Genomic DNA, 25,276 nt, shown 5'->3' with positions numbered 1-25,276 from the left:
GTGTGTGTGTGTGGGTGGGTAGGTGCAGGTAAGTTACTTCATATGAACCATAGAATAAGAGATAGGTGTGAATATAGACAAGTGTTTGGGTATTACACAGAAGAAGAAAAAAATTGAAAACTATGTTAAATGAAGAAAGAAGAGCCAATATCATGTAGTTGTATTACTAACATAAACTAAAAGAAAGTATCAGTACTATAAAGTCATTATTATCTTTTCTAAAATTGAGGAAATTAAGATATACATGGATGTTAAATAATGTCAAATTGATACCATGATACTATGTAATAAAAATGAACATATGTCCTGACCTTTATTTATACTGTATTTCCACATGGAATATTTAATTTTCTAAGTGGAAATTTAGTGAATATGGTCACTTAATTTTCATTTTGTTTGTTTTCATGTTTATGAAGAAAACGGAATATCCTGATGTTGCTTGGCCACTGAGATTTCGCATCCTGCATGAAATTGCACTGGGTGTAAACTACTTGCACAATATGAATCCTCCTCTACTTCATCATGACTTAAAGACTCAAAATATCTTATTGGATAATGAATTTCATGTTAAGGTAATTACTTATGGTTTTAAAGACTTTTTGGTGTTTTTTGTCTCTAACTAACCATTTAATACCCTGTTTTCCATAGCCTATAATTCTTTTCTTCATTGTCCTTTCTTCCATCTTCAGAGGCTTATTTATACCTAGGCCCCAGAGATAGATAGAATTATGGTACAAAATACAAAGTCATTATGTCCTTAACTGAAATTATCAAATAAGCCTTTTTTTTCTTTTGATTTTGCAGTTACTATAGATTCACAGGAAGTTGTAGAGATAATATACAAGAAGGTTCATGAGCCTGTCGCTCAGTTTCTACCAGTAATTACATCACATGTACAATTTCAATTACACATACAATTACAATTCAATTACACATATAATTACAATAACACAGTACAATTTCAAGTCCAGGAATTTGACATGGGTACAATGCATGTATATAGTTTCTGGGTTGCTTTAGCATATATGTGACCATCACAGCAAGCAAGATACAGCACTACTCTATCATCATAAATATATCACTTATACTACCCCTTTATATTCACACTCATCTCCTCCCTTTCCACTATCCCTAACCAAAGACAACCACTGATCTGTTTTCCATCTCTTTGATTCTGTCATTTGGAAAATGCTGTATAAGTGGAATCATACCGTGTATGTGGTATTTTGAGATTAGCATTATCTACTTAGCATAAAACCTTTGAGATCCATCCAAGTTGTTGCTTATATCAATAGTGGTTCTTTTCTATTGATAAATGGTATTTCATGGTATGTGTATACCAAAATTGTTTAATCATTGACCAACTGAAAGGTATTTGTATTTTTTTCCAGTCTTTGGCAGTTACAATAAAACTCCTACAGACAGTCCCATGCAGCTTCTTGAACGAACATAAGTTTTTGTTCCATTAGCTAAATGTCCAAGAGTGCAACTGCTGGATGAGGTTTTGTTTAGTTTTTTAGGAAACTGCCAAACTATTTTTGAGGGGCTATACCTTAGTACATCCTACCAGCAATGTATGATTGACCTGTCTTTTCCATATCCTGACCAGCATTTGGTATTGTCACATTTTTTTTATTTTAGCACTGTAATAGGTATATAGTGATAGCTCATAAAGTCTTAATTCCATTTCCTAATGGCTAATGATGTTGAACACTTTCTCATTTGCTACCTATATATCCTTTTCAGTGAAATGTCTCTTCATGTCTTAAGCCCATTTCCTAATAGGACCCTTTGGATTTTTATTATTGGGTTTTTAGAGTTCTTTAAAATCTTTAGATACGAGTTCTTTATCAGATATGTAGTTCACAAATATTTTTTCCCCTTTGGTGGTTTGTTCTTTTCATCCTTTCAAAGGGATCTTTCACAAAGAAAAGTTTTAATTTTGATGAAGTGCAATTTATCAGGTTTTTTTTTTCCTTTATGGTGATTCTTTGCTGTCATATCTAAGTAGCCTTCATCAAGCCATAGGCATTGAAGATTTTCTTCTGTGTTATCTTCTAAAAGTTTTAGATTTTTATGTTTTACATTTAAATCTAGGATCCACTTTGAATTAACTTTTGTAGAAAGCATAAGATTTAGGTGCCTAAAGGCACCAGATGTAGTAGTGATTTCATAGTTTACCCTGTTTCTGATGACAGCAAATAAAAAGTAGTTGCTAAGTAACTAATACTAAATGTAACTCACTTTATTTTTGTGTTATTTTGCTATACTTCTTATAATAATATGTGTAATTGGAGATTACTGTAAATGTCAAAAATGTTCAAAGAAAAAATAACAGGGAAGTTAGAACAATAGAAAAATTAAACAAAAAATGTGAGAAAAGTTAAATAAAAAAAAAAAAAAAACCTCTGTTAAAGGCACTTCATCTCCCTAGAATAAAATGGGAGGGGAAAGGGAAAAAAGCAAGCTGCCATCTCAATAATACTAAAAAAAGAAACTCATCAATGTATTATATCACCTATAACCACATAGGTGGAAGTGCCTTAATGGTCAGTAAGTCCCTGGATACTCACTATAATAGTCCCTTGTCTCCCAAGGCAGTTAGTCTATGACGGGGGAGTCTTAATATCCATACTTAAATTATTGTGACATTTTCTTATATGATCAATTGAAATGCCTTCCCTTTGTTTTCATCCATGGGTCCTAGTTCTATTCTTTGTGATAAACTGAATAAGTCCAATTCTGCTTTCCATATGACGGTCCTGTCAGTGTTTGCAGATGGCTGTAATCTCCCTGTCCCTCACATACACTTGTGTTTATCCTTCTCTCTCTTTTGAATATCCTTAGTTCTTCAGCCAGTTTCCTCATTACATTTGTTTTAATTGCAGGTGCTATCCAGATGCTTTAGGGTTAAACCTCTGTTCAATTTTTATCCTCACAATGAAAAAAAATACTCCTAATATGACCTTATGAATATAGACTTGAATGGAAGTGTCATTTCCCTGGTCCCTAAGCACTTTAATACTCAATGATTCATTGGCTTGGGGGGGGGGGGTGATCATATCACAACATTTAAATTAGGCTTAGCATCAACAAGCCCTGAGAGGTTCTTTTATTCAGGTATTATTACTTAAGCCACATCTCCTTATCATGTACTTTACAGAATACTTTTTGAACATGATCAGATATTATTTTGTTAGATTTGAGTGATCACTTCAGCCTCTTAAGATCTTTTTCAGAATTATTTCTGTAGATCAAGGTTTTAACTTGTCTCCCAGCTTTGTGTCATCCTTAGATTTAATTAGCTAGTTTTTGTATCTTTAAGTCATAATTAAATATTAACCAGTACTTGGATCAGAGCCACATAACATGGTGCTTAGAACCTCCCTCCAGGTCAATATCAATCCTTAATTAGCACTTTTAGAGAATAATCACTAATTTTGTGTGGAATACTTATGAAAGAACGGTTATACTGCCCATATTTCTCCATTTTGTTCTTAATATCATCAGAAAAAAGAAAAAAATGTAATCAGGAGACCTTGCTTGACTACTTTTCCAGTTCTCCTGGCTTATTCCCTCATCTTCAGAGTGGATTTCTCTGATGATCCACCCAGTTCCTCTGTGTCTTTGTACCTTGATTTATGCTTCTTCATATTATTTTTCACCATCCATCATAATATTTTTATTAATGTGTTTATTGACTCTCTCCCCCAATTAGAATATAAACTCCATGAAGACTGAAATTTAGTCTATTTTATTAACTGACACCTGCTCAGCACATGCCATACTGAAGCATTAACCAAGTATTTGTTGAATAAACAAATGAGTGAATTCCATATCTTCTATATATACCAGATAGGCCTGATAATGTTATAGTCAAGCATGTTATTATAAAATAACAAAGTGTTTTATAACATGCAAACTGTTTTAATATTTAATTTTTGACAGTATTATTACTGTCAAAAAAGGAGATAAAATTGGTCATAATTTTAGTCAGTAAATATTTATGGAGCAGCCATGACATTGTGCCAAGCTCTTGAGATATAGCACATGAGACCTGAAATTGACCACTGGTCTGGTATTATTTGTTTTTCATGAATTCTTGCTGGCATCCCTTATATTAAATTTTCCAAATCTTTTAAGCAGGGATTAAAGTGTCTACCAATAGTGTTTACCAATAAGTAGATATGCAAAATCAACATTTTTTTTCCTTTTTGAAAGTCAAAATGGCATTTACTCTTCTCATATCCTATAGTGCCCCTCCATTCTGTCCCACAAAGAACACTAATAGCACCATGGAGGTATTTCCAAGCATTCTCAATAACCTGAAATATATATAAAATAACCTGAGATTTGCACTTTTTAAGCCTTTCAGTGTCCTTGGACTTGACTTTCTTCATCTCAGTCTGGAAACTATAGTTAACAGAGTAAACAGAGGCAAAGTAATAGGTAATGATTCCTACTTTCTTCTTTTCACTGACCAACAAGGTATCCTTGGTCTTTGATATGAACAGAATTTAGAATAGTTTGACTTTGTTTAGTTTTTGTAATTTTTATTAATTTTCATATATACAAAGCTGTGACCTTTCTAATACTATTCTTATAAATTAGCAACATTCTTTTACATGCATCCTATGTGTCTCTACTTTTTACTATAATTTATAAATGTCCCTTTAAAGTCAAAGTTTATCACCAACCATGAAAAAGTAATGGTTATTTAATCTACCTATCTTCTTGGAAAGGCCTTTAAATGAAGTGCAAAATATCTTTAAAAATACTTAACGTGGGGCTCCTGGGTTAAAGCCTCTGCCTTAGGCTCAGGTCATGATCCTGGGATCCTGGGATCGAGCCCCACATCGGGCTCCCTGCTCAGCGAGGAGCCTGCTTCCCCCTCTCTCTACCTGCCTCTCTGCCTACGTGTGATCTCTGTCTGTCAAATAAATAAATAAAATCTTTAAAAAAAATAAAAATAAATAAAAATACTTAACAAAATTAAATGGAAGTTTATATCTTGCTACCATTTTCTGAAATAAGTTTTCTCACTGGAATGCTGAAGCATAGTATGCAGAAGTATATTATCTGAAAGAAAAATATTTACTCTGATTAAGGTCAACTGAGATTTTTCTACTTTAAAAAGAATACATTCAGTTTGGTTATCTATTAAGTGTCCTTTAGTGCACCTTAGATACCAATGAACTAGTGATAGGCTTTTTTGGAATGAAAATATTTATATGTGCCATATTCACTTTCTCTGCTATTCTCAGGCCAGTGTGGGAACCAGAATACTTCAGGTTTATTCTTCATAACTTCTTCTGTGATAACTTTATAGGTTTGTAGATAAGGATAGTATATGTAAATGATAATAGCTATTCTAATAGAGTGAGAGGATCATGGATGATTTTTATGAGTAGTGTGTTTTAATTTCCTCTGATTTTATAAAATCATATTTTTAGTTAAAAAGAAAACCCTTAGCTTCAAAATGCATGTTAAGATTTTGTGTAGAATGGGAAAAATTCTTATTCTCTGTCTTCATGGCTGAATGATAAATTTATCAAGACCTTCAAGAAATCATGGAATTCTTTTTCCTTCCCTCACTTTATCCACTTTTATCCTTCTGTTGAAGATCCAGATTTAATAAGTCATGCCTTTTATAATGGTATTATTTATAACAGAGAAAGGGGAGAAATAGGGGTACCTGGGTGGCTCAGTGGGTTAAAGCCTCTGCCTTCAGCTCAGGCCATGATCCCCTGGGTCCTGGTATCAAGCCCCACATCTGGCTCTCTGCTCAGCGGAGAGCCTGCTTCCCCCTCTCTCTTTGCCTGCCTCTCTGCCTACTTGTGATCTTTGTCAGATAAATAAAATCTTCAAAAAAAAGAAAAAGAAGAAGATAGGGGAGAAATAAAGTACCATGTGAAAACCAAACAAAATCAGCTCATAGATTTCTGATGAAGGTTTTTAGGTCAGGTTTGAAAATAAAGATGGAGTTGTTGGTGAAGGAGCACATAAGGAAATAAGCTCAGGAGCACATTTTCTACAATACTGTATTTAAACCAACATTTGGCCCAGGAATTTGCAAATTATGGTTCAGGTATAAGGTGAGACCACATCTCAATTTTTTTTTTTTTTTTTTTTAGCATTTTTCACTTGTGGCATAAAAATAAACTCTACTTATCATAATAATGCTTACTATTCTAGTAAATGTGCAGTTGGAGTTCTGGTTTTTGGTTTTAGAGGGTAGGTGGGAAGAACAGATAGTATTGAATAAGAGCAACTTGTATACAAAACATTAATAATATTAACACATATAGATCACTTATGTGATAATGTTCTGAATGTTTTGCTTAGAATCAGTCATTTAATTTTCTCACTGCAACCCTGCAATAAAGACAGTGTTATTATCCCCAGTTTGCAGGTGGGTGATCACACAGAGACACAGAAAAATTTAAAACTTCCTCAAGTTCACACACAGTTAATTAAGTGGTAGAATTGGAATATAAATAAAATACAACTTTAGGCTCTACAACCTGTGTTCTTAGCCATGTGGTATATTGCCTTTGAGAATCCAGCTTAGCTTTTCATGTATTGGCACCATGTTTTCTCTTGGTCTTTTCTATTTTTTTCTTAGACTTACCCTTTTATTTTAATAATGTATGGAAAAACGTATATAGTCTGTCCCCTCCCTTAGAGTAATATTTTTTAATATCAAATTCATCTAAACACTAAACAAATTTTCTCCTATTAAAACTAGTAAAAATATGAGTTAAATAATTGAAACACAAATGGTGTGCTAAATAGAGTTCATTTCCCTCTGTTGACTCTAACTTATGCAGTGTGAAGATCAAAGTAATTTAAATTAAATCTTTTTATTTAAAGATTTACTACACCCTTTTGTCCATTAAATACTATTTCTGTTCTTATATGTTGTCTTCCATTTTTTTAAAAATAAGGAACCTTTTAAATAGGGAGTTATAAGATGTTGTGTAACATCTACACAAAATTTACAAGTGAAGCAAAACTGTAAGCAATATATCAAAACTATAGAATGTCACCAATAATTCTTAGGCATTTCTTATCATGGACTTAAATATGCTTTATATGCTAAATAAACAATAGATATGATTCTTTTAGTGGTAGGCATAAATCATATAATAAAGACCTATACTATATTGGAATTTTACTTGCTTCAGAATTTAAGGTTGCTATTTTTAGGGCATTGTAAATAAGAACATATAAACCTGAAATTACAAGCAATGCCCAATTGCAATCATATTGGATATCAGTAGTTTCGTACTTCTGTAGGGTGTAGGAGAATTTTGAAAGCACATGCTGTAAAACTACTTAGCTTAAAAAGTAATGTTTGACATATATGCTCATTCAGAATTTAAGACAAAAAATACTCCGGTTTAATTTTTCAAAACTCGGTCTCCATTTTAAAATTTGTGACATTATGCTGAACTTCAAGTCAGTATGTGTTGCTTCAAGAGTTATTGGGTTCAGTACTCTAGAGTTTAATGTATTAAGAAACTGATAGAATATGTAGAAATTAAATATTTATATAGAACATTTCCTCTGGTCTCATACCTAAATATAATGAATATAAACAAAGACAGCTCTTGGTTTGGTTTGGTTTGGTTTTTTTAAGAAAAAAATTTAAAATTCAATTATTTACTCTTTTCCCTTACAGATTGCAGATTTTGGTTTATCAAAATGGCGTATGATGTCCCTCTCACAATCACGGACTAGTAAATCTTCACCAGAAGGAGGGACAATTATCTATATGCCACCTGAGAACTATGAACCTGGACAAAAATCAAGAGCCAGCATCAAGCATGATATCTATAGGTATTATGTGTTACTTTTGCTCAGAGTTAACCTTGCCTAAAAACAAGATTAATTAGAATTTTGAAGCTTCATTTTATTTTCTTTTAAATTTTATTTATTTGAGATAGAGCACAAGTGGGAGGAGAGGCAGAGGGAGAAGGATAAGCAGAGCTTATGTGGGGCTCCATCCAGGACCCTGGGATCATGACCTGAGCTGCAAGCAGATGCTTAACTGACTAAGCCACCCAGGTGCCCCAAAGCTACATTTTAATGTATAATTTTTAGTCTTCTCTCATAAGTGTGGTAAAATAGAGACCACATTGGTTAATATTTTTCAAATTAAAGATGCCTTGCTTTAAGCCACTCCTACATCCTTGTAAAAATTTGAAGCATATCTTACTGTCCTGTCACAGGTTTTTATCTTATGTGACATTGATGGAGGAGGAAGGAAAATAGTGTGGTTAACATTTAACAATACCAAATGAAACAATACTTAGACCAAAAAAAAAGTTAACAGAATAGGGGCTACATGAGACCATTGTTTTTATTGCTCTTTGTTTTGTATGAATCATAGAATCATGGAATTAGAGGTCATTAAGAATCATCCACAACAAGTTATCCTTGCCTATAACTTCAGATTTTTATTACAGTAATTTGCTAATTTTTCAAATTGAATTAGTTCCCTTTCAGAACAAAATTGTATATATACATTCATCACTTTGTCTATGGTGATTCTTTATATAGCATTTTGCTGCCTTATTACTTGCAAAAATGATATCTCCACAGTCAGCTTTTAAAATCAGTGCTCGTTTAGTTTATTATGTATAGTTAGTTTATACTGTCCTGTATGTATATTTTTATCTTAAACAGCTTTGCAGTGATCATGTGGGAAGTCTTATCCAGAAAACAGCCTTTTGAAGGTAAATTTACTTTCACTTCCTTATTCTAGATGATGCCATGTTGGTAGGCCATATTCAGAACTACCTAAATAAAGCCCATCTTGTTTTAAAAATGCCTACTGTGCATTTTGTGGAAAACACACTATAAAAACATAACAATTTATCAATTCTGAATCCACTGTATATTGGAAACTGTACTAGAATAAGGGTTAGAAAAATATAGATTCTAATTCTTGTTCTGACAGTAATTAGCACTGTGATCAAGCCACTAAATCTCTTGAGTCTTCATTTCTTTTTTATTTGCAAAATGAAAATTTTAAATTTTTCTTAGATTCATTCCAGCTATAAAACTCTTTATTTGAAAATTTAATGTTTCTTCTATAACAAACAATGAAGAATAATTTTTAAGTTCTCTGATAACACTGTCTATTTCTTTATTTTGAGGATTATATAAGTCAGCTTGCTGTGTAATAACCTCAGAAGCTCAGTAGCTTACAAAATAAACATGTGTTTCTCATTCACATTAGATGTGAGTGGCCATTCTTGGCTGTGCTGGGTTCCACTCAGTTCTGCTGAGCTGTGCTCTATTCATGTTTCACTGGCCAAATCAGATACATGACCAAGCTTAAAATTAATGAGGTGAGGTGAGGCTATAAACTCCACCACAGGAGGCATACAAGTCTGCTGGGTTATGTATGTGTATATATATGTCTTTAACAAAAAGGAGGGTGGGTAATGCATTATTCCTAAGATTTTAAGTTTCCCTCATTTTCATTTGGTTGACTTTAGAATGTATTTAAGTAATGTATTACATCGTAATTATTTCTAATGAATGAAATATATTTGTTTTGACAGAAGTCACCAATCCTTTGCAGATCATGTATAGTGTATCACAAGGACATCGACCTAACACTAATGAAGAAAGTTTGCCACTTGATATACCTCATCGAACACTTATGATCTCTCTAATAGAAAGTGGATGGGCACAAAATCCAGATGAAAGACCATCTTTCTTAAGTGAGTGTACAGTTTTAGTCTGGACCTTTAGAATGACACAAAAAAGTGAATATACTGTGAATAAAATAGTCCTTGAAAAATTACACAAGTTAGATGGCAAGCTTAAGGTTTTTTTTTTTTTAATTAAGTTCCTGTTTTTATTTTATGAGATGAGATTGGAGAGATAAGGAGGGGCTGTTGGCTATCATAAAAAGGTTAGAATTTTATTCCAAGTATAGTGGAACATCATTAAAGTGTATTTCTATGGAAATGACATCTAATTTGTTTTGGAGAAATCACTCTTGTTGCTGTGTGGAAAATTGACTGGAGAAGGATAGGAGTGGAAGCAAAGAGACCACCAGGAGACTCTAGCAAATGTTTACTAATTAAGGTGTTAATCTGAGATAGAAAAATTAGATAGAATTAAGATCTATTTCAGAGGTAGAACAGATCATCATCTAAATGTAAACACAGGAGAAAGTTTTTAAGACCTTGTTTTAATCAAAAACAAGATCCATGAAAAACATGGCAATTGAGCTTTGAAAAAACTGAAAATTTTTGCACTTCAAAAGATTCTATGAAGAAAAAAATGAAAAGATAAGCCAAAAACTGGGGAATTATCTTTCTAACTAAAAAAGCAATGAAATGTACATTTTATTCAAAATTTGTGTCCAATCCTCATTAGTTCTATATTTAAAAAATCAAAAGGTGCTTATAATGGATTCACATTTTTTCTTTCTCAGAGCCATGTGGGAGGTTATCTATCTCCTTTGTACCTAGTGCCACTTCCAAATATTCATTTCTTTTCCATTCTCTAAAAATTCTAGCTTCCCGAAGATCATATTATTGGGCCATACTTACTTTTCTACAGACTTCCAGGTTTTTTCCTATTGTTTTTTTTTCTTTTCTCTTTTTAATTGACATTTAATATATTATTTGTTTCAGGGGTACAGGCCTGTGATTCATCAGTCCTACACAATTCACAGCGCTCACCATAGCACATACCCTCCCCAATTCCATCCCCCAGCCACCCTATCCCTCCCACACCCCTCCCCTCCAGCAACCCTCAGTTTGTTTCCTGAGATTAAGAATCTCTTAGGGTTTGTCTCCCTTTTTTGTCTTGTTTCATTTTTCCCTTCCTTCCCCTATGATCTTCTGTCATGTTTCTCAAATTGCTCATATCAGTGAGATCATATGATAATTGTCTTTCTCTAATTGACTTATTTCACTTAGCATAATACCCTCTAGTTCCATCCACATCATTGCAAGATTTCGGGGGTTTTGATGGCTGCATAGTATTCCATTGTATATATATACCACATTTTCTTTATCCATTCATCTGTTGATGGACATCTAGGTTCTTTCCTTAGTTTGGCTATTGTGGACATTGCTGCTATAACCATTCAGGTGCACAAGACCCTTCGGATAATTACATTTGTATCTTTAGGGTGAATACCCAGCAGTATAATTGCTGGGTTGTAGGGTAACTCCATTTTCAACTTTTTGAGGAGTCTCTATAGTGTTTTCCAGAGTGGCTGCACCAGCTTACATTCTCACCAACAATGAGGAGGGTTCCCCTTTCTCTACATCCTCGCCAACACCTGTCATTTCTTTACTGGTTAATTTTAGCCATTCTGACTGGTGTGAGGTGGTATCTCACTGTGGTTTTGATTAAGACTTTGACTTTTGGCTTTCTGACTTTACACTGCCTTGACCGCTAAATACTTTAAAGAAGCCTTCTGCAGATCACAGAGCTCTCTGTCTGTATGCGACTCCCCTCTCTGATACTGCCCTATGAACTCTGTCTGCCTTGGTCTACCCGGACTCCCAGCCCCATCTCTTCAGTTAAGTTTCCACTCACTTGAGAAGTGAGGCTCCACCTCACTTCCCTCTTAAGCTGCAGCTAGAAACTCTCAACACAGTAAGTGTGGGCAGTCATAGGGCTCACCTGATTTGTTTCCCATCTCTCAGTGATCATTGTCCTTTGTTGCCTGGTATCTTGTATTTCGAAGACCACTGTTTCATGTATTTTGTCTGACTTTTTTGGTTGTTTTAGGCAGAGTGGCAAATCAAACCCTGTTGCTACATCTTGACCAGAAGTGGGAGTTATTTATTGGTTTCTCTTTAAACTAATGGCCATGGTGCCTAGGTGGCTCAGTGGGTTAAGCATTAAGTATCTGCCTTTGGCTCAGGTCATGATCCAGAGTCCTGGGATCAAACCTGGTGCACACAGACTCCCAGATCAGTGGCGAGTCTGCTTCTCCCTCTGGCCCTCCCCATACTCCTGCATGTTCTCTTTATCAAATAAATAAAAACTTTAAAATAAGTAAATAAATAAATAATGGCCAGAACTGGACACTAAACACTACTTAGCAATTCTGTTATGCTTCTCAAATGCCTACTATTCCATTTTTATATATCAGCTGTTCTGAAGGTATGGTTTAAGGACCTCTGGGGTGGTTGATCCCTGTGACTTCAGAAGAATTCACAAAATCAAAAACTCTTCAAAATAATAAATAGTAAGATTATTTTTTTAAATTCTCATTCTCTCATGAGTCTGTAGTGGATTTTTCCAAAGACTAAATGAGGTATAATGGTTTCATCGCTTCAACAAATAATGGAATGTGTTCTCATGTATTCTGATGTTTTAAATTTTTCTCAGTTTTAATTTGTAATATAGTAAGTGTCAGTAGATATGACACACACATACCAAAGCTATTTGGGATAGTCAGTAATTTCAGAAAATCCTGAGACCTAAAAGTTTGAGAATTGCTTCCTTGTGTCAGTGATCATCTTGTACTATTGTAGGAGATACCTAAGGCCCATTCTTTATGGTCCCAAAGTAAAGATGAAATTCCATTTCAGTCCCCAAGAAGGAAAGTATAGGAAGAACATTTCCAGCTTCTATGTGCCCTTCAGCCCTCTTCCTCGGACCTACCTCATTTGTTAATTTTGGAGAAAAACTGAGCATGCTTATCTGGTCCCCCTTCTCAGTTTTTTCCTTCTTTTAGAAATCAGCCTGTCTAAAAGGATGCATATTTTCTGCTCCCCCATGTGGAAGTAGATGAGGCCTGTGGCTGAGTAAAGCTGTGAACTCTTTCCAAGCCAATTGGCTACAGATCTAATGGTAAATTAACATTATCATTATCAGTAATAAATGTTGGTACTTTGATCATTATTTATCATTATTAGTGGCTTTGATAGATTCTAAGCTTAGGAAAAGAAGACAGGGGTAATAACTTACCCTCCCTTCTTAAACCTGCTGCACCTTACGCTTAATCTTTCCTTTGAGCTGATCACTGTTTTCACACTACATTAAGAAAATAGAAAACGTGAGAGAGTACTGCTATCTCATAGATCCACCACCAGATCTATAATCTTAGTTGTACTTGTAACCATCTTTCCTGCCTTATCTCATTTACAGGGGAAAAAAGTGTCCATATATTTACATAAATGTAAACATACTACTTGTGCTCTGAATCCCATTCCCAAACCCTCTCCAGCTTCTGTTCCTTTGTATTCCTCTACTCTTATAGTACCAGTCTCAGCCTGTCTACTGGATTATTCAGCTATCATACAGATGTATTTCATTATTATTCCCTATCTTTATATGGGGCAGTGGGGAGAGACATGACTTCATATGTTGACTTCAGGTTCCACCTCATTTTTAAGCTCCCATTCAAATCTAAACACCCTATAGGAATTGTCCATACTTCTGGTCTCTGCTGCTTTCCCTCGAATTCAGGTTTTAACAGACTTTTATCAGTTTTCTGTTCTCATATCTCCACTAAAGCTACATTGTTGGGATTACCAAGGATGACAATATTCCTATACTCTCCTTCTTGGGGACTGAAATGGAATTTCATCTTTACTTTGGGACCATAAAGAATGGGCCTCCTTATCTTACTTGGCTTCTCAAAAGATTAGACATGACTAATGATTCCTTCCTTGAAATTTTCTTTCTGGTGGCTTCAAGATACAAGAGGCTACACGATTTAGTATTCTCTCTTCCTCAATCTCTTTCTCTTCCTCTACTCAATTTTGAACTGTTGGAGTGCATTAGAGCTCTAACATGGACCTTTTACTCTCTGTATCCTATCTTTATTCACCCCCTAGATAATCCAGTCCAGACCATAGCTTTATATATGTTAATCATGCTCATTTTTATATACGGAACCCTGACCTCTCCTTTCAGCAGTAAGTTCATAGATTATTATAGTAGTTGTAGTAGTAATTATTATTATTTCTATTTGTTGACTATTATGAATAATGCTGCTCTGGCTATTCATATGCAAGTCTTTGTGTGAACATGTTTTCATTTCTCTCAGATTGCTACCAATGAGTTGAATTGCTGCGTTGTATGCTAAATTTATCTTTTTTTTTAATTATACCTATTTTTTTTTAAGATTTTATTTATTTACTTGACAGAGAGAGAGAGAGATCACAAGTAGGCAGAGAGGCAGGCAGCGAGAGGGGGGAAGCAGGCTCCCTGCTGAGCAGAGAGCCCTATGCAGGGCTCGATCCCAGGACCCTGAGATCATGACCTGAGCTGAAGGCAGAGGCTTAACCCACTAAGCCACCCAGGCACCCTTATCTTTCATTTTTGAGAAACTCTCAAATGTTTTCCAAAATGGCTACATCATATTACATTCCCATTCTTAAATTTGGTTGTCTAATTATTCTTTATATATTGTAGATACAAGTCCTTTAGCAGATACATGATATGAAAAGTGTCCTCACAGTCTGGGGCTTGTCTTTTCATTTTTCTTGGTAGCAGCTTTTTGAAGTGTAAGAGTTTTCAGTTTTTTTGAAGTGCATTTTCAAACTTCTTTGTGGATCCTGTTTTTCATGTCATATCTAAAAATTCTTTGCCTAACCCAAGGCCATGAATATTTTCTCCTATATTTACATTGCATTGATGATCCATTTCAAGTTAATGTATGGTGTTAGGTAAGAGTCTAAGTTTGTCTTTTTTTATTGGATACCTAGCTGTCCTGGCACAATTTGTTGAAAAGATGATCCTTTTCCTATTAAATTGCCTCAGCAACTTCTTTCAAAAAGTAATTGACCATAACTATAAGGGTTTATTTTTAGACTCTCAAGTATATTCCATGATGTATATTTCAATTTTTATTCATATAATAAAGGCTCCTAAGAGGGTTGAATGTTATCAGTTTGGGGGGAAATTGACCAAGGGCCTTATCAGGGAACTATTAGCACTTATATTTTGCAATTTAATGATTAGAGGGATCCAAACTCAAAGAACTATTTTTTTCTTATTTAGAATGTTTAATAGAACTTGAACCAGTTCTGAGGACATTTGAAGAGATAGCTTTTCTTGAAGCTGTTATTCAACTAAAGAAAACAAAGGTAAATTGCTAACTGAAATAGTAGAAATTGAATTTAAAACAATCGTTTTTATTCATGGAGATTTTCGGCATAGTTTAATTTAGTTTTTATCTAAATATTTTTATATATTTATCTAAATATTTTTCACACATACAGAGTGATAGAATTTAACATAGTCTATGAATACTATTTTCTCTGTCACCAAAGAGCTTTTCCATTTCATTCCAATGGCCACTTCTAGATTTCAGAGGCATTTCCAGAACTGCCGTATGTTAAATATAAGTTTAAAATGTGTAATGAATGCCCGTTATGTACGATGAATGCCCTAAATCACTAGGGTTTTTTAACCTATATTTCTTAACCTAAAGTTTTCATATATACAGAGTAATAGAAGTCTGGGTTCTTACACTTCTTTATATTCAGTGTTCTTGGGGTTTTTTAAGATTTATTACCAAGTTAAGCTGTCAAATTGTATTAACAATTGAGGCCAAGATGTATAGTTCTAATGCTTTATTTTATCTTGTTTCATTTTCCCACTCAAAAACTCTCTATGTTACAATTAAATCAAAGTTAACAGTTTATGTGAATTACTTAGAGCAATTGTCTTATTTACTCGTTCTGGCTTTTGTAGATTAGAACAATTGAAGGGACCTATTACTGCAAGGTTTTTCTTAATATTATCAAAAATTTGTTTAAAAAGCAACTACTATCCCTTAGGGACAAAGTAAGCATAGTTGAACACTTGCTGAGTTTCATTAAATTACATCTGAGATATAATAATAAAAATAACCACTGATTAACCAAAGTCTTAAGTTGTGAACAAGCATAGTCTACAATTTATATATCATTAAATGGCTTTGATTGCATCTTGCAGTGTAATAGATCTTTTGACATGACCATAATTTAAAAGGGAAATGCATGAAGAAACAACCACACATAACCAAACTAAAAATTGATGGTGTCAGTATTAGTGCCTATTTTTTAAGAACTAGAGAAGTGTTTTAATTCTTTTGATAACTTTTCACTGCCCTCCCTGCTTCTGAGTAGGTAGTCTTTCCTAGAACATCAATCTCTCCAATTCTTAGTAGCTACAAACTTCGGTTATAAATATATATACACACACACACACACACACATATATATATGTATACATATAGATATGGTTGTTTTTGTTTTTGTTTTTGTTTTGCTTTACCTTTCAGTTCTCTCTTCTCTCCTTAACAACTATCTCTTCTTCTGCCAAGACAAAGGTGGATAGAAGAATTTGTTTTCTTGGTTATAAATGGAAGAGAACCATTCCAGTTCCTTTTTTTTTTTTTTTTGTCCCCAAAAAACTTTTAACACTAGGATCTATATTTTTTTTATTCTTTTAAAAGATTTTATTTTTATTTATTTATTTGACAGAGAGAGACAGTGAGAGAGGGAACACAAGCAGGAGGAGTGGCAGAGAGAGAAGCAGGCTTCCCACTGAGCCGGGAGCCTGACGTGGGTCTGGATCCCAGGACCCTGGGATCATGACCTGAGCTGAAGGCAGATGCTTAAGGACTGAGTCACCCAGCTGCCCCAGTTTTTTTAAATTTTAATTCAATTAATTAACATATAATTTATTATTGGTTTCAGAGGGGCAGGTCTATGATTTATCAGTCTTATATAATACCCAGTGTTCATTATATCACATGTCTTCCTTGATGTCCATCATCCAGTTACCCCATTCCCTCACCCCTCTCCCTTCCAGCAACCCTCAGTTGGTTTCCTGTAACTAAGAGTCTCTTATAGTTTATCTCCCTCCCTGGTTTCATTTTGTTTTATTTTTATCTCTCTTCCGCTATGGTCTTCTGCCTTGTTTCTCAAATTCCCCCTATCAGTAAAATCATATGATAATTGTCTTTCTCTAATTGACTTATTTTGCTTAACATAATACCTTCTTGAACTATCCACATCATAGCAACAAACTAGGATCTATATGTAAAATTGTTAATTTGGGGGGCGCCTGGGTGGCTCAGTGAGTTAAAGCCTCTGCCTTCAGCTCGGGTCGTGATCCCAGGGTCCTGGGATCGAGCCCCGCATTGGGCTCTCTGCTCAGCGGGGAGCCTGCTTCCTCCTCTCTCTCTGCCTGCCTCTCTGCCTACTTGTGATCTCTCTCTTTATCAAATAAACAAAATCTTTTAATAAATAAATAAATAAAACTTGTTTTTTTAGGAGAAATTTAGGCTGCTTCTTTTATCTTTTTTTTGTGGTAGAATTTTATTTTTTTAATTTTATTTTATTATGTTATGTTAGTCACCATACAGTACATCATTAGTTTTCGATGTAGAGTTCCATGATTTATTGATTGCGTATAACACCCAGTGCTTTTTAAATAAAATAGTTTAAAGTACATATTTTCAAATTCCTGAATACCATTTAATAATAGCATTGCTAAATTACTAAAAAAAAAATTTACTTTCTTTGTTGTTCTTAAGTAGCTGTATTGTTTTTACTCAGAATTTTAATCTTTTTTCTATTAAAAAAATTCCTTATCAATTCTGTGAAACTGGTAGGGAAGAATATCATCTCTATTTATAAATAAGACAGCTGAGGTATAGGAAAGTTACATAACACTCTACACAGCTAGCTAATGGCAGGGCCAGGAGTAGAATACAAATATAATAAGATTTTTCATCAAGAAGGCTCTGGGGGCACCTAACTCTTAATTTTGGCTCAGGTCATGATCTCAGGGTCATGAGATCAAGCCCCACATTGGGCTCTGCACTCACTGCAGAGTCTGCTCCAGGTTCTCTCTCTTTCTCTCTCTCTTTCAAATAAATAAATAAAATCTTAAAAAAAAAAAAAAAGGAGGGGGATAGAAATTTCCAAAAACCCAGGGCTCCTGGGTGGCTCAGCCAGTTAACCGAAGTGCCTTCAGTTAAGTGTCATCTTCAGCTCAGATTATGATCCCAGGGTCCTGAGATGGAGATGGCCTCAGGCCCTCTGCCTAGTAGGGAGCCTGCTTCTCCTCCCTTTACTCTTACTGCCCCTCACCCCTGCTCCTGCTCTCTGTCAAATAAATAGATAAAAGCTTTTAAAAAAAGAAAGGGAGGGGGGATAGAGGGAGGGAGGGAAGAAAGAAGGAATTTCTGAAAACAGATCACCAGTTAGGGTGACTTGTTTTGTTTGAGGTTCCTACATTTTTTTCAGTTCTTTGAACCAGGTCCCATAATTCATGTTCTCACAGATAGCGTTTCCTGTATCTTAAAAAGTAAAACCTGAAGCAAAAGTTTTTCCTTAATCTTCTTTCTAGGAGCTGATTTACTAGCTCATAAATAATTTCAGTTATCATAACTTCAGTTATAAAAACGATGTTACTTATTCAAGGATATCACATTATCAGAAATGTTTCAATAAATTTAAAAGCACAGAAAAACTGTATCTAACAGACAGATCTGAAGAATAATTCTAAAGGTTCACATAAAAATGTATTTAACAAATGCTTATTGGACAGCTTTGTGCAAAGTACTGTGCTAGGTGGATTATATATACAGATGAATAATGGTTTTTTTCTTCTAAAATTCCTTACCCATGTAATGGAGCAGACAGTCATAAGTATGAATAATGGAGGGCTGGGTGTAGCACCTACCAATTTCTAAAGTTCTGTAAACTGAATGACATGTTGGTTTGGAGACAAAAAGCATACTGACAGGTTTGTTTTTTAAATCACTCACTAGTGATGGCAACTTAATCTGACTGGTTTATAGAGATGGGAGTATATCACTAAATGATTTTAATAGAGGTATAGCATATAAATAAATTATCTGCTTTAATAGCTAGCATTTATTGAATGCTTACTAAGTGATCTTAGGACTTTTTTGTTTATAATTCTCCTTACAGTGATCCTGAAAAATAGGTATTCTTATCTCCAGTTTACAAATTAGTAAACTGAGAGTAAGTCATGCCTAAAATCCAATAGTTAGGTATCCTGGGATTCTAAACCAGACCTGATTGGCTATGATCCCCATCATTCCATAAGGGCACTCTGTATCCTTTATTTTAGCTCTCAGTTTCTTATCTATAAAATGAAATAATACCTGTACTTACCAGCACAGTGCCCAAAATATAGTAAATACTTAAAAATTAGGATAGACACATATACTTACACAAATTGAAATTTATTAAGTACTTAGTTTGTACCAGACACAGTATATTCATTATCTCACTTAATCCCTAAAACAGTCCTGCATGTCCATCTTTTTTTTTTTTTTAAGACTTTATTTATTTATTTGAGAGCAAGAGAGAGAACAGGAGCTGGGGGCGGGGGGTGCCAGAGGAAGAAAGAGGAATAGACTGCCAGCTGGGCAGGGAGCTCAACGAAGGGCTCGATCCCAGAACTCTGGGATTGTAACCTGTGCCGAAGGCAGATGCTTAACCAGCTGAGCCACCAGGCATCCCAGTATTAGTCCATCTTTAAAGATAAATTTGTTCAAGGTAACCAATTAAGAGGAGGCAGGATTCAAAGTTGATTTCTCTAAAGTTATTACCCCTGTTGTATACTGTTTCTACCTTTAGGTTATATATTATATTCTCAAATGATTTAACTTTTCTTTTCATTGATTTTATATAAACATGTAAAGTATGTTAAGCAGGTTGTTTTTACTCACATAATTTCCTAATCACCTCCAACTAAAGGACTTAAATGTATTAATTCCAATTACAGAGTACTTTGAGCACTATTCACTTATGTGACATGAAGAAAATGGACTCATCTCTGAACACACCTATAACTCATGGACCACAGGAGGTAAAAACATTATGTTGACAAACTCAAAATGTGAGAAGAAAATAAAAAATAATTTAGTCTTAATTCCTTCCTTTACATATGGAAGCTAAAGCCCCAGGAGATTTTAGGTTTTATTAGGTGGCCAATAGCAATCTGCATTTCAAAATCCAACACTCCTCTAATTTTCACACCACTGTTCATCTCATTGAATCATACATAGTCCGTGCTCTTTTGTTTGTCATTAACTTTAGTACCTGTCAATATTTCATATAATGAGTGGTGTTCCAGTGTGGTTCTTAGGCAAATCACTGATTACATTTTTACCATTATATGTATGTCTTCTTACCCAAATGAGAACTAGTTATAGTACTGCTTTGTCCTTCCTCTGAATAATGATTAATGAAAGGAAAATGCCATTTCCATGGCTATCTAAAAAGAAAGATTTCTTTAGTAGCATTCTTTCATATTTAAACTAATAATTTCTTCTAAGAATATATAAGACTTGCTATGTTATATATGTTTCTTTAATTTTGTAAGGTATAAGTTGTAACCATTTTTATTCTTTTTTATAGTAAACCAAAATCAAGAACCATTTAGAAATTGGGGTGCCTGGGTGGCTCAGTGGGTTAAAGCCTCTGTCTCAGCTCAAGTCATGATCTCAGGGTCCCGGGATCGAGCCCCACATCAGGCCCTCTGCTCAGCAAGGAGCCTGATTCCCGCCCCCCCTCGCCTGCCTCTCTGCCTACTTGTGATCTCTGTCAAATAAATAAATAAAATATTTTTTAAAAAATACAGAGGAAAAAAAAAGAGCTATTTAGAAATTAAGGCTATATAACTTTGTGAATGATTTTCTGTTAACCTAAATCATTTATCTTCTATTTACTTTAGGAATCATGTGGATCCTCTCAGCTCCATGAAAGTAGTGATTCTGCTATAGCCTCAAAGTCCCTGACAGCTCCTCAAGAAAATGATTTTTTATCTAGTATGTAAATTTTTCAGTCAGTATTGCTTGCAAGTTTTCCCCTTTTTGAAGATTGTATTATGGATAAGCAGTCATGGTTTGTTTGGAACATGTCTTTGATCTGCAGCCATAATTCATTTTTTAAAAGTGTTAGAATCTTAACTTGTGAAAATAGTAGTGGGGTGTTCCACAAATACATTAAAATATTGAAGGCATTGTGTTAGACTCTGTGAAAAGATATTTAAAAAAATATCTAAGAGAAGAGAAATGTTTCTAAGTATCCATAGTATAAGATAGAAGTGATATATTGTAGAAGAGATGGATGTAGAGCTATGGTAATACACTTGGAAAAGTAACATTTTTTACAAAGCATTTCACAACAACCTTGTGAGGGAGATATTCCTCATTTTACAGATTTTTAAGATCAAGACTTCCTGGATCACATAGTTAGTAGCTGTCAAACCCAAGACTCGAAGCCAGGTCTTTTGATAAATATTTTCATGTCACTCCACTACACCATGTTGTCATCATGAAGAAATTGTTTCTGACTGAAGGTTGGACCTATAGTTATAAAGATGGGCATTCCAGGCAAAAGGAACAACATAGAGGCACAGAAGCAAGAAAACACAGAGAACAGTGAGTAGTTGGGTTTAGCTGGTAAAGAGGATGAATGAGAGAAGATAAAAGGTCAATACCATCACAAATTCTAACACTTGGCTGAGCTATTCGGGCTGCTCACTTGTGTAGGGAGCAACTGTTGCAAATTATTTGAGCAAGGGTGTGACATGATAAAAATTTTTTGCTTTAGGAAGATTCATCCTGGCTAGAATATGTAGACTATTTTGGAAGGAAAAGGAGAATGGAGGTGGGAAAACCAATGAGTAGACTCTTAGTCTGTTCCTATAATATACATGAGAGGCTATGAGACCTGATCCTGAGTACAAGAAGGGAGAAATGATGAGAGAGATGTAATGGAGGACACGCTGAAGGAATGTATAGCATTCTACCTGGAGGAAGAAAGAGGGAGAAAAGGAGCTAAACAAATTGTCAAGCTTGGTGACTGGGAGAACATTGGCGCTGTTAACAGAAATAGTTGAAATAGGTTTTAGAGTTAGGTGAATAATTGCATTTTTAATTTTTTTTTTTCAAATTTGAGGTGCTTAGCAGCACATATGAGGTTGATGTCTAGTGGACTGTTGAAAATGTAAGACTAAGCTCAATGAAGACAGGAAGTTTAATTACATAGATGTGGGAAGAGAGGTGACAGTTGAGGCCCTGAGATTGAATAGGATTACCAATGAAGAGTGTAGAAAGACACATCATAAATAGATTTAGAAGACACATTTAAAGTACAGAAGGAGGAAGAAGACACAGAAGAAATACAGGATTATGTGAAGAAGTAAAATTTCACAATTTATAATATACATAAAACAGACAAGCACAGACAGAAGTATGGTAAAAACGTTCATTGTAATGCATTTTTATTCTAAAATATATTGTGGAATTAGATTTATGAACCAGCTTTAATAACAATGAAAATTTAAAGACAATACTGTCCTCTGTGTGATCCAGATATTGATATTTTAGCTAATAGGAATAGCTAAGGACTGTTCTACCCCTAATGAAGATACTGTGTTTTATAGGAAAAACACAAGACTTTTCTACACTGTGTCACTATCCAGTAAATCACAGTTGCAATAGTAACATTTCTGCAGTTCAGAAGAGGACATTTTGTGATCACAAGACCACCCCAGGCTCTTCAGCAGTGATAACTCCACTCTCAGCTGAGGGAAATTCAGGTAAATACTTAATACTTTGTAAATGATGCTGTTTATCTTGCAACTATATGTTCAGTAGATTTGCCATGCAATAAGTTTTGTTTTTATTTCTTCAACATGATAAATATATACCTTCTTAAGAAGGAAAGCACTTCCAGTCCTAGGAGAGTTGAGGGCTGACATGCGATAAAAGGTCCACATGGTATTCCATCAACATCTATCTAGGGAGGGAATGTTAAAAGGAGGTATGACTTAATATTTTACTAAAGGTGAAGTTATGTTTATTTAAAAATTATGCAAGTATCCTTTATATTAAAAAATATATATTTATAACATAGATTGGGTTTTGCCCCTGTGGATTTATTGCATATAAAAGGGATTTTTCTGGGAAGGAAACTGAAGGGAAAAGAAGAGATAACCCAAATATCTGAATGTTTCCTGAATATTAACAGCATCTCCAAAATACTTGCATTCCATATTGCACAATCATAGAAAATTAAGGGTTTTATTCCTTATTATTTCTTTGTTCATCCAATTTTACTCATAGCTATATATCTGTCCTCAACTGATTTGTCATGCCTTGCTCTTCTGCAGAGCGATTACAGCCTGGCATAGCCCAACAGTGGATCCAGAGTAAAAGGGAAGACATTGTGAGCCAAATGACAGAAGCCTGCCTTAACCAGTCACTAGACGCTCTTCTGTCCAGGGACTTGCTCATGAAGGAGGACTATGAACTCATTAGTACCAAACCTACAAGGACTTCAAAAGTCAGACAGTTACTGGACACCACTGACATCCAAGGAGAAGAATTTGCCAAAGTTATAGTACAAAAGTTGAAAGATAACAAGCAAATGGGTCTTCAACCTTACCCGGAAATACTTGTGGTTTCTCGATCACAATCTTTATATTTATTTCAAAATAAAAGCTCATAAGTGACTCTTTTTCAAGAAGAAAAATCATTCTATTAAAGGGTATTTTTTATTTCTGTTGCCTTTATCATATTGTTTTTATAAAATCTACATGAGTATTAGAAGTTTTAATGAAGTTTCTTCTTCAGGTAAATATTACTCTTCTTCCATGACATTATAGTATTTTTTTTAATTAATATATTGGAAAGTCTGCATTTTGCTACAAGAGTTCAATTGTTTATCTCTGGTTAATTGATATTATTTTTTAACTGTTGTAATAATTATATTCTTGTATATAACAATGACTTAAGGTGTCATGCATTTCTCATGGAAGCCATTTTCATATTCACTTTCTTATGAGTTATTTATTACTTGCCTAAGATGCAGTTGGGCTTTTGGAATGTAGCCTTTATATTTAAATTAGAGCTAGTACAGCATTTCTAACCTATACTGCTAGTTCAGATCCTCTCCAAAAGGTTGTTCATTAAACTTTATTATCCAGATTACATTTTTAAATCTTATTCACTGAATTCTTCTTTAAAAAAAATGTTTTGAGAGTAAAATGATGCAAAGTATATGAAGAAAAAATTATCTTTCAATATATGTTTCTACCTCATTTCTTACCTCAACTAGCAACCACAGTAACCAAAAGTTAACAGCACAATGTTTATCTTTCTATATCCTTCTTCCTACTCATATGTATACACTCATGTGGGAGAAGGTCTTTCATTAATATTATTATAATACATCATACTACAACCTAATTTTTGCACACAGTATTACATCATGTGCAGCCTTCCAGATCATGTATAAATCTAACTCACTCTTTTTAATTGCCGCATAATATCAAGGCTGCTTTTTTAATTTTTTTAATTTGTTCACCAAGTTTAGCCAAAGCAAAATAGCATGAGTTATTTTTTGCTTAACAGCTTGTCACTAAATGAAAACTTACAAGGCATAATTCCTCTTCTGAAAATGTTTATTAGTAATGTCAGCAGTAAGTGTGATGCAGGATAAATTCTAAACAAACTTTCAAGAAGCACCAGATGCATAGTATGAAAAAAGGAGATTGGAGCAATTAAATATTTTATTAAAATTATAAAATAAGTATTTTAATCTTCACTTGGAGCTTGACAGTAACCTTTGGAACCTCATTACCATGTCTCTGAGAAATAATGGAAATTAGTAGGGAAAAATGGAAACCAATTAAATATATGAGTTATCTATTATATCTCTTATTTTTAAAGTGTTAGAATAAAGATTTAATTTGGGAAATAAGTTGAGAAGTTGGGTTTGTTTTTAGGTAGTACATAGACACAGCACTAAGTAACATTTAAGTCAAATACTCAGGAAGTTCTTTTCAGTTCTTCCTTGAACCTTCTAATTAAGTAAAGGAGAATGTCACAGTTGTGCTGTCATCTTTTAATCCCTCTTATTAAGAAAAAGAATAGGCTTCAGAACTTCAGAAACAATATTTAGCAAGAATTTTTTTGTTTTTTAAATTGCATTTTATTTGAAAATAGCCTACATATGACAAGTGGCACTAATCTTATATTTATAATGTTTTATTTTATAATATTCAAATAAAAAGACAATCAGAAATACTAAATTGTAATATAGGTAGTACATGAGTGTGACAGCAATCATAGAAGTAGTAGAAGGATGACATTAAGATTGTCACTCAAGGAAGAAACCTAATAACCTATAGTTATTGGGGTTTTTTTAACTAGATAGTACTGGATAATCTGAAAATGGCGTTCTTTGCAGTGTTGGTTTTTTTTTTTTTTTTTTTAATTCAACAAAGTTTAATT

General features: G+C 34.1%; 1 protein-coding gene across 2 annotated transcripts in view; it reads left to right on the top strand.

Annotated features, from left to right (window-relative positions):
* Positions 1-23,968, top strand: part of RIPK2 (receptor interacting serine/threonine kinase 2) — a 29,934-nt gene extending 5,966 nt beyond the window's left edge. Inside the window, exons 3-11 of one of the 2 annotated variants that reach the window (XM_004766972.3) lie at positions 417-572; positions 7,685-7,842; positions 8,692-8,741; positions 9,576-9,737; positions 15,001-15,086; positions 19,756-19,839; positions 20,707-20,800; positions 22,423-22,578; positions 23,152-23,968. In XM_004766972.3, coding sequence (XP_004767029.1) covers positions 417-572; positions 7,685-7,842; positions 8,692-8,741; positions 9,576-9,737; positions 15,001-15,086; positions 19,756-19,839; positions 20,707-20,800; positions 22,423-22,578; positions 23,152-23,489 — 1,284 coding nt within the window. In that variant the 3' untranslated portion in view covers positions 23,490-23,968. The remainder of the gene's footprint in view (positions 1-416; positions 573-7,684; positions 7,843-8,691; positions 8,742-9,575; positions 9,738-15,000; positions 15,087-19,755; positions 19,840-20,706; positions 20,801-22,422; positions 22,579-23,151) is intronic. The other variant, XM_045063142.1, reaches the window with a different exon arrangement.
* Positions 23,969-25,276: the final 1,308 nt, after the last annotated feature.

This window comes from Mustela putorius, unplaced genomic scaffold (assembly GCF_011764305.1).
Source record: "Mustela putorius furo isolate JIRA1106 unplaced genomic scaffold, ASM1176430v1.1 tig00003846_pilon_pilon_pilon, whole genome shotgun sequence".
Classification (NCBI taxonomy): Eukaryota; Metazoa; Chordata; class Mammalia; order Carnivora; family Mustelidae; genus Mustela; species Mustela putorius.
This window is presented reverse-complemented; position numbering and strand designations above follow the sequence as displayed.